Source organism: Stenella coeruleoalba (assembly GCF_951394435.1).
Source record: "Stenella coeruleoalba genome assembly, chromosome: 15".
Taxonomy (NCBI): domain Eukaryota; kingdom Metazoa; phylum Chordata; class Mammalia; order Artiodactyla; family Delphinidae; genus Stenella; species Stenella coeruleoalba.
The window spans coordinates 79,667,534-79,681,628 of record NC_137161.1 but is presented as its reverse complement, the minus strand read 5'-3'; the positions used below and the strand labels follow the sequence as shown (position 1 = coordinate 79,681,628).

Genomic DNA, 14,095 nt, shown 5'->3' with positions numbered 1-14,095 from the left:
CACACTGCCCCTGCCTCACGGCTGCCCCTCCCATCCACTCTCCTCTAAGGTCTGGAACCCTGTTTCTAAAGCAGGGATGCTTAAACCCTTCGCTTAGCCTGCACTTAGCGTGGCCTTCGATGCCCTCCAAGATGGGGCCCCCGCACCTCCTTCACTTGCCCTCCCTGCTTGCAGCCCCTCCTCCAGCCTGACCACACCAGCCTTCCAGCCCTCGCCCATGCAACTCCCCCTTGCCCGTCACACAAGGGTCACTTCTGGAAATCCCTCCTTCCCACTCCACTAAGACTCCGCAGGCTGTCCTGGGCCCTCTCTGATGGTAGAATGCTGCTCGTCACTGGGCTGTGTCCTCCGCTTGCCCCCTTGAGCTCAAGTAGGGACTTGGACCTACGGGCTGGGTGCTGGGCCCAGAGAAGGTGCCAACAGGGAGGGCAGATTCCATAACTGGGAGGGAGAGAGAAAAGGAGAGACCCAGGGATCAGCCTGGAACTGAGAGCGGCTTGTGCACTCCACGGATCCCTAGGGGAGCTGGAGCTGGTGAGAGGTGAGCAGCTGCCACAGGGATTTGAAGTCCCTGAGGGCGCCTTTGTCACTGGCCTGCAGCAGGGGGCATTGCCCCTCAGGCACCCTTCGGCTGAGCGGAGGGACCCAGATGCTAGCATTCACTGAACCAAGGCCAGTGTCTGAGTCTGCAGACCTGAATGTCATCAGAGGCGTTTAGAGAGGGACCCACTGAAAATCAGGGAAACGCTTGGCGAGGCCGGGGACAGCAGTAGGGCAGGGACTCACCAGGCATCTCAATGCCCAGAACTGGCCTCTCCCCGTGGAGACCCCGGGACCTGAGCCAGCCTGCCCCACCCACCACTCCGCCCAGAGGTGCTGCCCAGATCCCACGTCTTCGGAGATGAGCTCTGGGCGTAGGGCCAGCCCAGCCCCAGGCTCCCCTCCTGCCTCTGCCCCGCCCCCCACTTCCTCACCTCCTACTTTGGTTTCCCACGGAGACTGCGGCCTGTTTCCTTTGCAGGGATTGAATTCTTCACTTCCTACCTCCCTCGTGCCCCAGCTGTGACCCCAGTGTTGGCCTGAGCCCCCGGATCTATATTCCATTCCAATAGCACCGACAGCACCCAGGCGCTGACCCCTGCCTACCCCAGGCCATGGCCCTGGACTTTGGGCCTGAGACCTGGCAGCTCTCTCTGGGCCACTTTGCAGCCTCGCCCCTCGAGTGGCCCTGGCCCCCAGGCTCAGCTGCATCCCTGTCCTTCTCCTCCTGAGGCCCCACGGAGCCTGATGCGGCAGCACTTCCAGCTGTGGAGCCCCCACCCCCACCCCGCCAGCCTTGTGTCTGAGTTAATCTGACCTCCCGTGTCTGGGGCGATGCAGATGGCCCTCTGCTCCCTCCAGGATGAGCTGTGTGAACCTGGGCAAGTCTCTTCACTTCTTTGAGGCTCACTGCCCAGTTGTCAAGCAGCAGTAACCGCACCTCTTCTCGGGGCTGATGTGAGGATTACCTGGTCAAAAGCTCAGAAGTAGCTCTCCCACACGCCCAGGGCACCAGTGGAGGAGCTGGCAGCCCGGCAGGCTTGCAGTCACTCTCTCCGACCAGATTTGGGCACCCGGCCACCCCCGTGGAGGTCAGGGCCATCCTGTTGCCAACCACAAGGGCACTGGCCAGCAGAGCGAGGGTGAGAACTGGACAGGCTGACTGGGTCGTGGCCACGGGAGCGTGGAGGCATCCAGGAGACATCTGAGACGTGGGGGGGTGTGCGTCTCGGGGAGAGGGTGGAAGATTTAGGCAATCAGAGCTCAGGAAACCAGGTGGGAGGGCGGGTGGACTGGGCGGCATCCTGGCTGACAGGCCCACACCTGTGCTGCCAGCTGGCCCAGCACCGTCCTTGTGCCAGGTGTTTTCTTCCCTGTTGGCCTCCTTCCAGGTTCGGCGGGGCCCTCAAGGGCCGGGACCTCCTTTGGCTTTACGCCTGCTCCAGATGTGCTGTCCCAACAGGGAGCCCGCACCAGGGAGGAGAAACTGAGAAGTTGGACGGCGTGAGCAGTGGTGTGTGGACGCCCCAGGCCCCGCCCTGCGGGTTCTGCTCCTCTCAGGGACCCTGACACAGTAGGGCTGTGCACCCGCAAGCGTCTGGCCATAGCCCCCGGCTCTGGGACCTTGCTGGTGGGGAGAATGTGGGGTCTCAAAAGCCCCCATCTACCTTCTCCCTCCCCTAGGTCGCCCCGAACCCTCCTCGGGCAGGGGAGAGGGTCAGGGCAGGACAAGGACAAAGGCCGAGGTAGGTGTGGGTGTTCCTGCCGGCGACAGTCAAGGCAGGCCCTCCTGTAGCCACTGCTTCCCCTGGCAGGTCTTTGCCTCTCTTCCACCAAAACCTAGGCCACACCTGCCCTCGCTCTCTGCAGGGCACCCTCAGGCCTGAGGGCCCAGGCCCCCTGCTACCTGCACGGCCTGGCCTGGCGGGAAAGGTCCTTTGACGAGGCCGATCTCCCCTCAGAATGCCACCTGGGGTGGCCACCCCCCCCCATACCATCTACCTGGTCCTGCCCCTTTTCCCCAGGATTAATGAAGTTATGAGGAGGGCAGGAAGGAACTCTGAGCTCCCAGGAAGCTCCCCTCCCCAGACCCTGCCCTGTCCCCCCTCACCTGCCCCCTGCCCAGGTGTTCCTGAATGCCTAAGCCTGGGCCAGGTGCATCTCCTGGTTTCCCCTGATCCCACACCTGGCCCTGGGTTGGTTTGTTTTTTTCATAAATTTATTTATTTTTGGCTGCATCGGGCCTTTGATGTGCGGGCTTTTCTCTAGTTGCGGCGAGCGGGTTCTACAGCGTAGGCTCAGTAGTTGTGGTGCACGAGCTTAGTTGCTCCGCAGCATGTGGGATCTTCCCAGACCAGAGCTCGAACTCATGTCTCCTGCATTGGCAGGTGGATTCTTAACCACTGCGCCACCAGGGAAGCCCAGCCCTGCGGGTTTTATTGCCGTAAACAATGACTGTTTCTCTCTTACTAAACAAGGGACTGGAGGGCAGGGCTGTGCCCTGTGATGGATACCACTGTACCCACAGGGCCCAGCGTGGGTCTTGGCACACGCAGGCCCTCAGCAAAGGTGATGAACGTGTGAACCACCAACAACCCCTATGTCTCCACAAACACACCAGGGTCCGAGGCAGGGGCAGGCAGTTGTTTCAAACTTTATTTGAGAAAAACAGAAGGTAAAGATATCAAAAGAGTTCAGAGGTTTGGTGGGTGGGGACGGTCAGTGATGGCTACTGTGGGGTGGGCAACTAGGCTAGGGCCTTTACTTGTTTCCAGGCTGTTCAGACTTCCCAGCTTCTGGGCCCCCAAGCTGGGCACGCGCCTCGAAGGTGACAGGGATGGTGATCTCTGCCGACTGGGTGGCTGGCTTGGGCAACGGGGCCTCCACTGTGAGCGTGCCCTCGGGGGACAGGGAGGAGGAGACCTGGGTGGGGTCCACACCGGGGGGCAGCCTGGACACGCAGAAAGGGAGGAGAAGCATTACACACCTGTGTGTCCCTGCGCCCTCCTCCCGTCCCCCCAGCTCTGGAGCCAGGACTCACGTGTATTTTCGAGTGAAGCACCGGGAAATGTAGCCGTGCTCGTCCTGTCGCTCTTCGTGCTTGCCTGAGGAAGAGGGGAGTGGGGGGGGGGGCGGGTAGGAGGTCAGAGGAGGCAGGGAGGGGCGGCTTCTCCAGCTGGCGCACATCCAAACGCGTCCCACCTGGCGGCCAGGACTCAGGGCAGGCAAGACTGACTAAGGGATTTGTGTGCCCCAGGCCGTCCCGGAATCTCAGAAGCTTCTGGAAAGTTCGGTTCAGGGGCTTTGGGAGCGGTGAGGGGGGCCGCAGCGCCGGGCACGCGCACACACCCCTCCGCGGACACGGGCTAGGGGCGGAGACGGCGTGGGGCGGGCGGCGACGCCCTCTTCATACCAACCGCCGGCCGAGGTGGGTAGGCGCGCGCGGGTGGGGGCGGGGCGACCTGGTCCCTTGGGGGTGGGGCTGGGGCCGTGGGGGGGTCTCCGCTGGAAGGGGGCGTTTCTTCCCTTAGCGTAGACTTTTTAGGGCTAAAAGATCCATTAGGAGCTATCAGCACCCCCCAACTCCAGAGGAGTGTATAGAGGCCAGGGGCAGGGCAAGGAGGCCCGCCCCGCGCCCCGGGCTCTGCCCCCGGGTCCTCGGCTAAGCTTTCACTTTCCAGCCCCCGCCCCGCCGCCCCCCGCCCCGCATTTCAACCCAGGTCCCTGACCAGGGCTCCTCCCCAGGACCGGCGAGAGGCCGGAGGCCGGCGCCCCAGTCCCGGGGGGGGCTCACCAGTGATCTCCACCACGCCGTCCTTGGTCTTGACCGTCAGCTCCTCGGGGGCGAAGTGGTTGACGTCCAAGGACACGCGCCAGCGGTCGGCAGTCTGCTGGATCTCCGAGAAGCCGCTGCTGAGCTGCCGGCTGAGCGCGCGGCTGTAGGCGGGACCCTCGATCGCGGCGGCGGACAGAGGGCGCACGTAGCCCGGCCATCCGCTGTGGCTCAGCCACTGCGACCACTCCTCGGGCAGCCGGGGCATCCCGAAGGCCTGGTCGAAGAGGCGGCTGTGGGCCGGGTACCAATCGCGGAAAGGGTCCCAGCTGGGGCCCCGCAGGAGCGAGAAGGGCACTCGGCGCTCGGTCATGCTGGCTGGTCTGGGCGCGTCTGGCTGAGGTTCGGAGTAGTGCGAGAAGTGTCGGGCGCCAGCCCCAGCAGCGCTTTTATGGGCCTCCAGCTGGGTATTTTTAGCAGGCGTGTTTCAGGTCGCTATTAATGGCAGTGACGGGCCGGAGCAGCCCCTCCCCCTGCATTCCCCCCACTGCATACCGGGGCGCGGGGCGGGGCGAGGAAGGCCCTACCCACATCTGGAACCTTCTCTTGCTTGAGTAAACAAATGACTGGAGCCCCGATGCTGGTGCAGTACTCACTGCCGGCGCAGGCCTGGGTGCTAAAGCGCTAGGCCGCGATCTGTGGACAGTCTAGGAGGATAAAGCCGAGAGAGAGGTCAGGCTGCTTGTCCCAGGCCACACAGCTAGGAATTGGCAGAGCCGGGATTTGGACCCCAGGGTGTCTGAAATAATGTCTTAAGAAGCAGCATGGTTAGGAGTGTGGGCTCGGGAGCCAGACCACCTGAGTTCACATCCAGGTCCTGCCACTCACTGGATGAACTTGTGCAAATGAGAGTCTTTGTGACTCAGTTTACCCATCGGGAGAATGGGGATGATGATGATGATGATGAAAATGCTTCCATCACTGGGTTGGTGTGAGGATTCAGCCACTTAATGCAAGTAAACATTTTAGTCCAGGACCTGGTACATGATAATGAATTATTGTTATTATTAGCTCCTTGGAGTTGAAAGAGGGGGGAGGAGAGAGAGCGTGTATGTCTCCCTGTCGCAGAGGCTGTGGCGTGTGTAGGTTTGGTCGTTTTCCCCTTGACTTCCCAGTGGGGCAGACCCAGATCACGAACCCTGAGGCCCCGTGCTGAGGGGGGTCAGGAGAAAGGTTACTGTCAAAACTCCCCATTATATCTGTTTTTCTCGAGGAGCTCTGGACAGGGAACTTGAAATGCAGCAACCTTGAATCTCATAGGGGTTTTGCCACTGATTTTTTGTGTGCTTTGGGCCAAGGCCCCTCCTTTTCCTCTTTGCAGATTATGATCTCAAAGCTCCTTTTGTTTAATATTCCCACAGCACAAAGGGAGAGGGGGCTCCAGGTAGTACAGCTCCTTCAAACTTGCTTGAAGCCTGAAGCCTGCCCCACCTCCTATCTGACCACCTATGGGATCCACGCCCTCACTCCCACCTCTGGGAGAGGATGCTGCCCCTACGGTCCTGCCTTAATCCTAACGTTCCCTCTCTCTCCTGCCTTCATTGGCAGGACCCCAGTCCAGCCTTCCTTCTCCTGACTTCTGTCTTTTTATCCCTCCTTTTTAGATGGGGAAACTGAGGTTCAGAGAGAATAGGTGACTGGCCTACGGCCTCCTTTAAGACACTAGCAGAGTAAGGCTCTTGCCTCTCTAGTGCTCAGGGCTCTTACCCTCATGGGGCTCCCACCTTGGAGTCCCTTACTTCCTCTGCTTCCGAGACCCACTCTGTTTGCTGCCCCTCTCCTGGGGCTGGGCTGAGGCTGTACTCCTGCCAGTTCCACGCAGGACTTGCCCTGCCCCGCCCAGGACACCTGAGGGGCTGAAAGCCAGACTCCAGTCCACTCACCTCATTGAGCTGCGGTAGGGCTTCCCTGGTGGCGCAGTGGTTAAGAATCCACCTGCCGATGCAGGGGACATGGGTTTGATCCCTGGTCCTGGAAGATCCCACGTGCCGTGGAACAACTAAGCCCACGCGCTGCAACTACTGAGCCTGCGCTCTAGAGCCCGTGAGCCACAGCCACTGAGCCCACGTGCTGCAACTACTGCAGACCGCGTGCCTAGAGCCCGTGTTCCGCAGCAAGAGAAGCCGCCGCAGTGAGAAGCCCGCGCACTGCAAGGAAGAGTAGCCTCCGCTCGCCTCAACTAGAGAAAGCCTGCGCACAGCAACAAAGGCCTAACGCAGCCAAAAATAAATAAATTAATTAATTTAGAAAAATGAGCTGGGGTAGCAACAAGTCTCATGCCCTCTCTGAGCCTCAATTTCCTCTTCAAGAGAGCACTCCTAGATGTCTTTCTTTCTTACCCACCTGCTCCCCATCGGGAAAGAGCTGGGGTTGGGCCACAGCCAGAGGTCGCCTCTGGAAAGGCCTCTAAGCACCTGGGGCTCTCATGGGCCAAGGAGAGGAGGCAGACAGGGTGCCTGCCCTCTGCCCCGCCCCTCTTGCTGGATCACGTCAGGAGCCCAGTCTCCATGGGGAGCTACTCGCTGCCCCCAAAGGGTCTCAGCTTCAGGAAGCCCCAGGCCTTCACGCCCTGGCACTCCCAACCCCACCTATCCCCAGCTCTTAAAGTCAGGGTGAGGTCAGGAGCCGGGGAGGGCCCTCATCCGTCCCTGCCTGCCCACCTTGGCCCAGACTGGAGCCCAGGTGCCCCACCCTAGCGGGAGCTGTCAAATATAATCATGGGTGCCTTCAAGTGTGGCCCAGCCATGCTCTGGGTGGGGGCTGCCTGCCTGGCCGCCAGCACCTTGTAGACAGAAGCTGCCTTCAGAGCTCCCTTCATTTTGCCTGAAACCAAGGTGGGGAGGATCCATCCCTGTTGCCCCGGCTTGGGGAAGTTGTGCAACCCAGGGCTCCACCCCCAGCACCCAGCCCATGGAGGTGGAGGCAGCAGAACTGAGAATTCACATCCATCTTTTTTTTTTTTTTTTTTATCACGCCTTGGGGGGCTCGTGGGATCTTAGTTCCCCAACCAGGGATTGAACCCTGGGCCTTCTGCAGTGAAAGTACTGCCAAATCTGGCTCCCTCGGCACCGATGCTGGATAAAAATATGGAGACAGAGAATTGGAAGATAAGAAATAGAGAGGCTTTTTATTTTCTTTGCCAGGCAAAGGGAAGACACAGTAGGCTAACGCCTCAAGAACTGTCCCTCCTTCTTGGGGAATCGGAGAAGATTTTATACGTGGGGCTCGCAGTCCGGGGTATATGGTAAGGATCAAAAGTAGTGGAGGTCTTGCATTTCTTTTCTTCTGCAAATTCATGGCCAAAGTTGGCATCAGGTAGCTCAGCAACTGGGTCTGATGTCCCTGAAGTTATGGGCCCATGACCTTCTTTCTGAAATGAAGAGTGCTACAGGGGAGTGTAGGGGGAGAAGAAATGCCAGGTGCAAAGGGTCATTTGTACGGAGTCAGAGAGTAATCAACTTTGTGAAGGACAAGTCTAGCTACAAGTGTTTGTTAGTAGTAACAGCTAAAGAATAACCAAGATTGCTTAACTCTTTCAGGCCTGTTTATGTTGTTTCCCCAGCCTGTTCATTGTTTCCTTATTTTCCAGTTTATCAGAAAAGTCTAATTTCTATTTTTGCTACAACAAAAGTGTGGAGTTCTAACCACTGGACTGCCAGGGAATTCCCCACATCCAGCTTCAATGGGTCACTTCTCAAGGGACTCTCAGATCAGAGCTGCCAATCATAAGGGAGGGGAACTGGGTAGCTCTGGGTGGTAGTAAGCGCGGGTAGGGGTGGAGGAGAAACTGGGTTTTGGAGTCAGACAAGGCTGGGCTTGAACCTGCTGCTGGCCTGGTGACCTCTCTGAGCTGGCACGTCCCCATCTGCAAGACGTAGCTAATAACACACCCATCTTTTTTTTTTTAACACACCCATCTTGCAGGGCTGCGGTGAATCTGTAACACGGTAACTCCTGCGAAGCGCCTGGTGCTCAGAAGTGTTCATTGTTATTAAGGAAAGAGGGCCTTTAATTTTGGATATTGAGGCTTAGATGAATGAGAATTACCTGGTTGTATGTGCTTTATAGCATGTTCAGGTATCTTATCAGAGTCCCATCCTGGAGATGAGAAAACTGAGAGTCACAACTGCCCCAAGGTCACAAAGCTGGTGAAGGATGGAGGGATTGGAACCCAGGCCTCCTGCCTCTCTATCCGGCAGGGGGGAGACTTCCCAGGCAGTCCAGGGAGGGCCGTGGGCTGCGGCTTGCAGGCCCAGGGTGAGGTGTGCAGCCCAGGGTTACCTGTGGGATGGGGAGGGTTGGGCTAGCCTCTCTGGGTTCACTTCCAGCCCTGACCAAGCACCCTTCCTCTAGGGTACTGAGCTCCCAGGGGTAGTTTTTCTGGGATTAAGAGGACAACTCCACCTGCAGGGATTTCCCAGAAGCCAAGGGGGTGGGGAGCAGGGGGACACTGCAGGGATTCCTTAATCAGAGGGGCCCGTCCCCTATCCCTAGCCCCAGCGTCTGGGTTACTCTGCCGCAGCTCCGAGAACAGCCTCCCAGCTTCCTGGTCTGGCCCTCGCCTGAGCACTTGGCCACACGAGCCACTCCCTTGGCAGGCTTTCGCCAACTCCAGCTGCCGCAGCCCTTCCCTTCCTGGCCCAGCCTCAGAAAGTGCGAGAGCGTTCAGGCAGCTGCCCGAGCTCCCGGGAGAGGCCCGACAGCTGATGAAGCGCCAGCCGCTGGGCCTGCTGGGAACTAAGAATGTGGGCAGCCGTAACGAGGGCGCATGGGGGCGGGGGGGCTCTGGGTCTTTCTGGAAGTGTCTAGACACTGCCCCTCCGGGAGTCCATTTCCCAAAACCCATCTCCTAGGCGTTCGGCTTCTGGCGGGCCTTGGGGTCACCTTGCCTCCATCACTGCTGGAGGGGTGCCAAGGAGGGGCCGGGCGGGAGGGCTGGGGATCCATCCTCCTACCCCTCCCACCCTGCTGTCCAGTAGAAAGAATCTGTCCAGCTTGGGAGTCTGGGGACGCCTACGTCTCTAACTCTGTGACCTTGGCTAACAGCCGGCCTCCATGACTCATTTTCTTCATCTGTACGATGAGACCATCGGACTGGATGTTCTCGAAGGCTCCTTCCAGCGCTGGCGAATCAACAGTTTCTCCTCCACTCTCTACTCTCCCCCATCCCCCACGACCCCCCATCCCACCCAGGGATGTGTATACGGTGAGTGGACGCAGAGGATGAGGGAGGGTGTGGGGATGGGGCAACCCCTGCGGTGGCCGTGGAGGCGGGAGGCCCTGTGGCTGGAGCACCCTCCTGTGCTGGGTGTCCCGAGAGCCTTTCTCAGGTGGAGGGGGGCTTGGCAAAGGAAGGGTAGGCGCCTGGTGATAAGGCCGGTTTGCTGAATATGCCCTCGGCTGAGAGAGGCGGAGGTGGGAGGGTTGGGGGAGTAGGCCAGGGGGCTTGAAGAGCACCTCAGAGGGGCAGGGGAGGGGGGTAGTCAGCTGGGACGCCCAAATTGGGCATGTGCATTTGTGACTTGCTACCCTGGGTCTGGGGCTGTAGGAAACAGATTAAGAAAAGGGGGCGAATTTGCCAGGACCCAGGCAAGCCTTGTCCAGCCTCCTGGCTGCTGTGTGTGCAGGGAGGGGAAGGATGGAGGGGCCCCCGAGGCCCCAAGTGCAGAGAGAGAGGTGAGGAGAGGACGTCCTACACCCCAAATGCCACATCTTGCTAAGGTTCCCCCACCCCTGCCCCCGTCTCCCCCTCTTGTTACCCGACATAGAATTGGAATTTCCTGTTTTCCTGCCTGCCTTCCAGTGTTTTTCCCTTTTCCCAAGGTAAGAGCAGAAGAGTTCAGTCTGAACCCTCCGTCTGCGGGAGGGACAGGGGCCTGGTACCCTCCCTGTCCTTCTCAGCGGAACGGGCACCAAGTAGCCAGGGAGGTGCTGAAGACAAGAGCTTTCGGGCTTCCAGGCTGCCACGGATCCTCCCCCGGGGAGCTCTCCTCTCTGTCCAGGCCTGTTTTGTATCCCTTCTGGCGCGCCGCCAGCCAGCAGTTTTTTTTCCTCTCTCTCTGTCGCCCTCTAGGGTCTTCCTGCTGCCACCATGCCTTTGGTCTCCACCCTCCCCCACGGTTGCTGGAACCCCTCACGCCATAGTTGCCTCGTTCACTCCTTCACTCATTCAACAAACATCTCAAGGGTGCCTGTTCGGGGAATGCAGAGATAAGAAGGCATGGCCCGGGCTCCAGAAGCTCACAGATTTAGGGAGAGAGAGACCCGCCAACAAATAACTGGATCAAGAGCTCGATACCCTAAAGGCAGGAACAGACCTAGGGCTGGAGAAATCCAGAGGCGGGAGTGGCCACCGCAGCTGGGGATCGGGAAGGCGCCTAGAAGTAGGGGGCAGCTGAGCTGGGCCTGGAACCACGAGCTCTCAGGAACCTGTGGAGGTGGAGAGGGCATGCCTTGGGGGCGAGGGGGGCCCAGGGAGGAGGGTCCGCTGGAGTCAAGGACAGTGATGGGAGCGGAGGTTGGAGGGTGGCGGCGGGAGAGGATGGCAATTCCAGGTGGAGCCGTTCGCCGTTCGGAAGGCCTTCCAAGTGCTACGAGCTGGTGGACATGGTCACGGGATCCTTATGGTGGGGAGTTCTGTTTCCTTAATTCAATACTGTGTCCTCAGAGCCAGGAACTGGGCATGGCATATAGTAGGTGTTGAGTAAGCATGTATGGAAAGAGGGAGGGAATGGTCAGATTTGAATTGTGGATATGGTGGGATGGACTGGAGCGGGCCAGACCCAGGCAGGCCAGCTGGTGAGGAGGTGGGCCTAGGAGGGGTCGTGGTTAGAGGCCAGGAGCGGGGGTGGGGCAGAAAAGGAAGTGGCACTGCCTGGTCACCTGGTTGCAGCCTGGCTGTGGGGTGCAGATGAGGAAGGCGGTCCAGCTGGGCAGTGAGGGACTGGAAGGGGGGAAGGGGAAGGGGCAGCTTTGGGCTTGTGTGAGACAGGCTGGACTTCCATGCCCACCTTGGGGTGTGTTTCATGCCCCCATCCCCTCCAAAAGGCGGCGTCTCCAGAGCAGGGCCAAGCCTGCTTTCCCTGGAGCCCCAACCCCTACCCAGCTGGTTTTTTTTTTTTTTTGGCCGTGCCACATGGCATGCAGGATCTTAGTTCCCCAACCAGGGATCGAACCCGTGCCACCTGCATCGGAAGCGTGAAGTCTTAACCACTGGACCGCCAGGGAACTCCCAGCCTGAGGCCTAGTTTTGCTGAACCTGTGTAAAGCATTAAAGAGATCACTGACACTTCTTTGACCAGCTTCCTCAGATCAGAAACAGAGCCACTGGCCAAAGGCCTCCTCAGGTGCCCCTTCCGGTCTGAGGGAATAGAAAGTAGAGAGAGGTCATGTGCTGACACAGCCCTAGCCTTCAGAGCACGGCACCCCCGCTCTGCAGCCCAGAACAGACCAAGGACATCTCCTGTGTCGTGGCACGCACAGCCCAGAGCCGTGGCCACGTCCACTGCCCTCTCAGTAGAGGTGGGTCAGGGTTCTTGACCTGTGGAGCCCTAAAGGATTGCAGAGTGCCTGTGAGGTCTGAAGTTGCCTGCAGATGGTGGGCGTGTGCACATTATTTCGAGGAAAGGGTTCCCAACTTCCATCAGATTCCCAAAGAGCAGCTGATTCAAAGCAAGGTTAACATCTACCACTAAAAGAAAAGGAGAAGGAAGATGAGGAGAGGAGGAAGAGGAGAGTGTGTGCATTTGTTTAGGTCTCTATAAAAGAAAGAAATCCAGGGCTTCCCTGATGGCGCAGTGGTTGAGAGTCCGCCTGTCCATGCAGGGGACATGGGTTCGTGCCCCGGTCCGGGAAGATCCCACGTGCCGCGGAGCGGCTGGGCCCGTGAGCCATGGCTGCTGAGCCTGCGCGTCCGGAGTCTGTGCTCCGCAACGGGAGAGGCCACAACAGTGAGAGGCCCGCATACCGCAAAAAAAAAAAAAAGAAAGGAAGAAATACAGTGTGAATAGCTATTAAAAAGTAAAAACCACGCCAAGCTCTCCCTTTCCAATCCCCATCCCAGCACCCATCCGGGGCTGGACACATGGTGTTTTGTTTTAAGTGGCCACTTATGACTCGCTCTATGGCAGGCCCTGTGCCGGGCACTCTTAGGACAGCATCCCCTTTCAGCTTCCTCACAGTCCCGCGTGGAGCCTGGATTCACAGCCGGCGTTGCTCTGCGCTGTGTTCCAGCGGTTCTGAACACTCCACCGCGATGGAGGGTCCTGCACGTGGGCCCGTCCTATCCCCTGTTCACTGCTGAAGCAAGGCCGGGTGTCTGGGCGTCGGGTGGAATGGGGGTATTCAAAGCCCACAGGGCCTCCCGGCTAGGGAGAAGGCCTTTCTGGGTCCCTGTTTTTCTCCCCACCAAGCTGCAGGCTCCACAGACTCACGCGTGGAGACACGAGGTGGACGTGCTGGGTCCTGGTCCCTTGGAGTCTGAGTCCCTCTCATTTCTCAGAGGCAAGGACCCCAGGACACTCTGCCTTCCCCACACTCCCCAGGTACCCAAATCCACAGAGGCCTGGTCTCACCACCTGCCATCCGGGCACCAAGTGTTTTATTAGAGTCCAATTTTTATCCGCACCGCGGAGAAGGACGGGGAAACAGAGAGGGGGAACCCGGACCAGACCCCAGACCCCTCCCCCCACCGGAGCCCAGGGCATCTGCCCTGTTGGGCCAAGGAAGACTTCGTGAGATCCCTGAGGGCCCCAGGAGGAGGGGGCTGGGAGCAGCAGTAGAGGGCTGGGGGCCGCTGCTTCCCCGTCCATGCCCCAGGCCAAGGCCCTCCGTCTAGATTCTACCCTTTCTTCGAAGGGGTGTAGCGCCCCTCTCTGGAAGAGGAGGAGGAAGTGCTCCCTTTGGCTCCCTGCTCCCTTGGGCAGCCCCAAAGGGCACGTCACCCTAGGCCTGCTGCCATCCGGCCCAGGTCCCAGCCACTGGGCACACCGGGGCTCCCCGAGGCCGCTCAGTCAGCCGACTGCATTGCTCTTCCCCTCACAGGCTCCTCCTCCGTCTACCGCTTCTCCCTTCCACCTCCTGACCCGAACCCCTTTTGATCTCAGGGTCAGATGCAGCTGTGGTCTGTATATCCCACCTCTCGTCATGCAGAAGGCCTGGCTGGTGTGGCCTCGGCCCAGGGCACGGGGCGAGGGCTGGAGGGGAGAGCCTGGGCTGGAGAGGTGCGACCAAGGGTGAGCTCCCTGGACCCTCAGGCTGGGGCTTAGGGGCTCACCCAGTCTGGGCACTCCTGGGCCAGGGGAGGCATCTGGGGAGGCTCTGGGGCCAGCCTCCAGCCCTCAGCCAGGGTCCTCCTGCAGCCGGCTCGAAGGAAGTGGTTCCTCAGCCTGGATGGTGGTGCACCAAGGTCAGGCCATTCTTCTTCTTGTCTAACTTAGCTCCGCTTGCTGTCCCCTCTCCGTGTCCGCCCAGGGGTAGAGAGGAGCTGAGGGTCCTATGGAGTGGCAGGGGAGGCTCCCAGGTCTGGCACCGTCAAAGGTGTCCCTGGGTCCACTGAGCTGAGGTCCCCAGCCTGGCGAGCTGGCCTCAAGCAGGAAGCGGGGCAGGGTGGTCCCTGTGTTCGAAACGGCTCTTGTTCCCTGGCCGTGGTGGGCGAGCGGGAGGTGAGGGCAGGGGCCCCCTAGAAGCAGCAGAATCCAGATCCTGTTTGTCTTCAGGGCCCCC

General features: G+C 59.6%; 1 protein-coding gene and 1 long non-coding RNA gene across 2 annotated transcripts; one reads left to right on the top strand and one right to left on the bottom strand.

Moving 5' to 3' along the window:
• Positions 1 to 3,175: 3,175 nt before the first annotated feature.
• HSPB1 (heat shock protein family B (small) member 1) lies at positions 3,176 to 5,763 on the bottom strand. The gene is made up of 3 exons (XM_079946213.1): positions 4,334 to 5,763; positions 3,581 to 3,644; positions 3,176 to 3,490 (listed from the first exon to the last, which is right to left on the bottom strand). Exons 1-3 carry the CDS (start codon positions 4,683 to 4,685, stop codon positions 3,301 to 3,303), a joined length of 606 nt encoding a protein of 201 aa, XP_079802339.1. The 5' UTR covers positions 4,686 to 5,763; the 3' UTR covers positions 3,176 to 3,300.
• A 3,555-nt stretch (positions 5,764 to 9,318) lies between these two features.
• Positions 9,319 to 14,084, top strand: LOC307197825. The gene is made up of 3 exons (XR_013831514.1): positions 9,319 to 9,578; positions 10,141 to 10,195; positions 10,446 to 14,084. It is a non-coding gene; the product is annotated as an uncharacterized lncRNA (long non-coding RNA).
• The last annotated feature ends 11 nt before the right edge of the window (positions 14,085 to 14,095 follow it).

Coding starts and splice junctions, on each gene's coding strand:
- HSPB1 (XM_079946213.1), bottom strand. CDS start 4,685: ATGACCGAGCGCCGAGTGCCCTTCTCGCTCCTGCGGGGCCCCAGCTGG. Junction 3,645..4,333: donor CGGCGTGGTGGAGATCACTG/GTGAGCCCCCCC, acceptor CCTCTTCCTCAG/GCAAGCACGAAGAGCGACAG. Junction 3,491..3,580: donor TGCTTCACTCGAAAATACAC/GTGAGTCCTGGC, acceptor CTGCGTGTCCAG/GCTGCCCCCCGGTGTGGACC.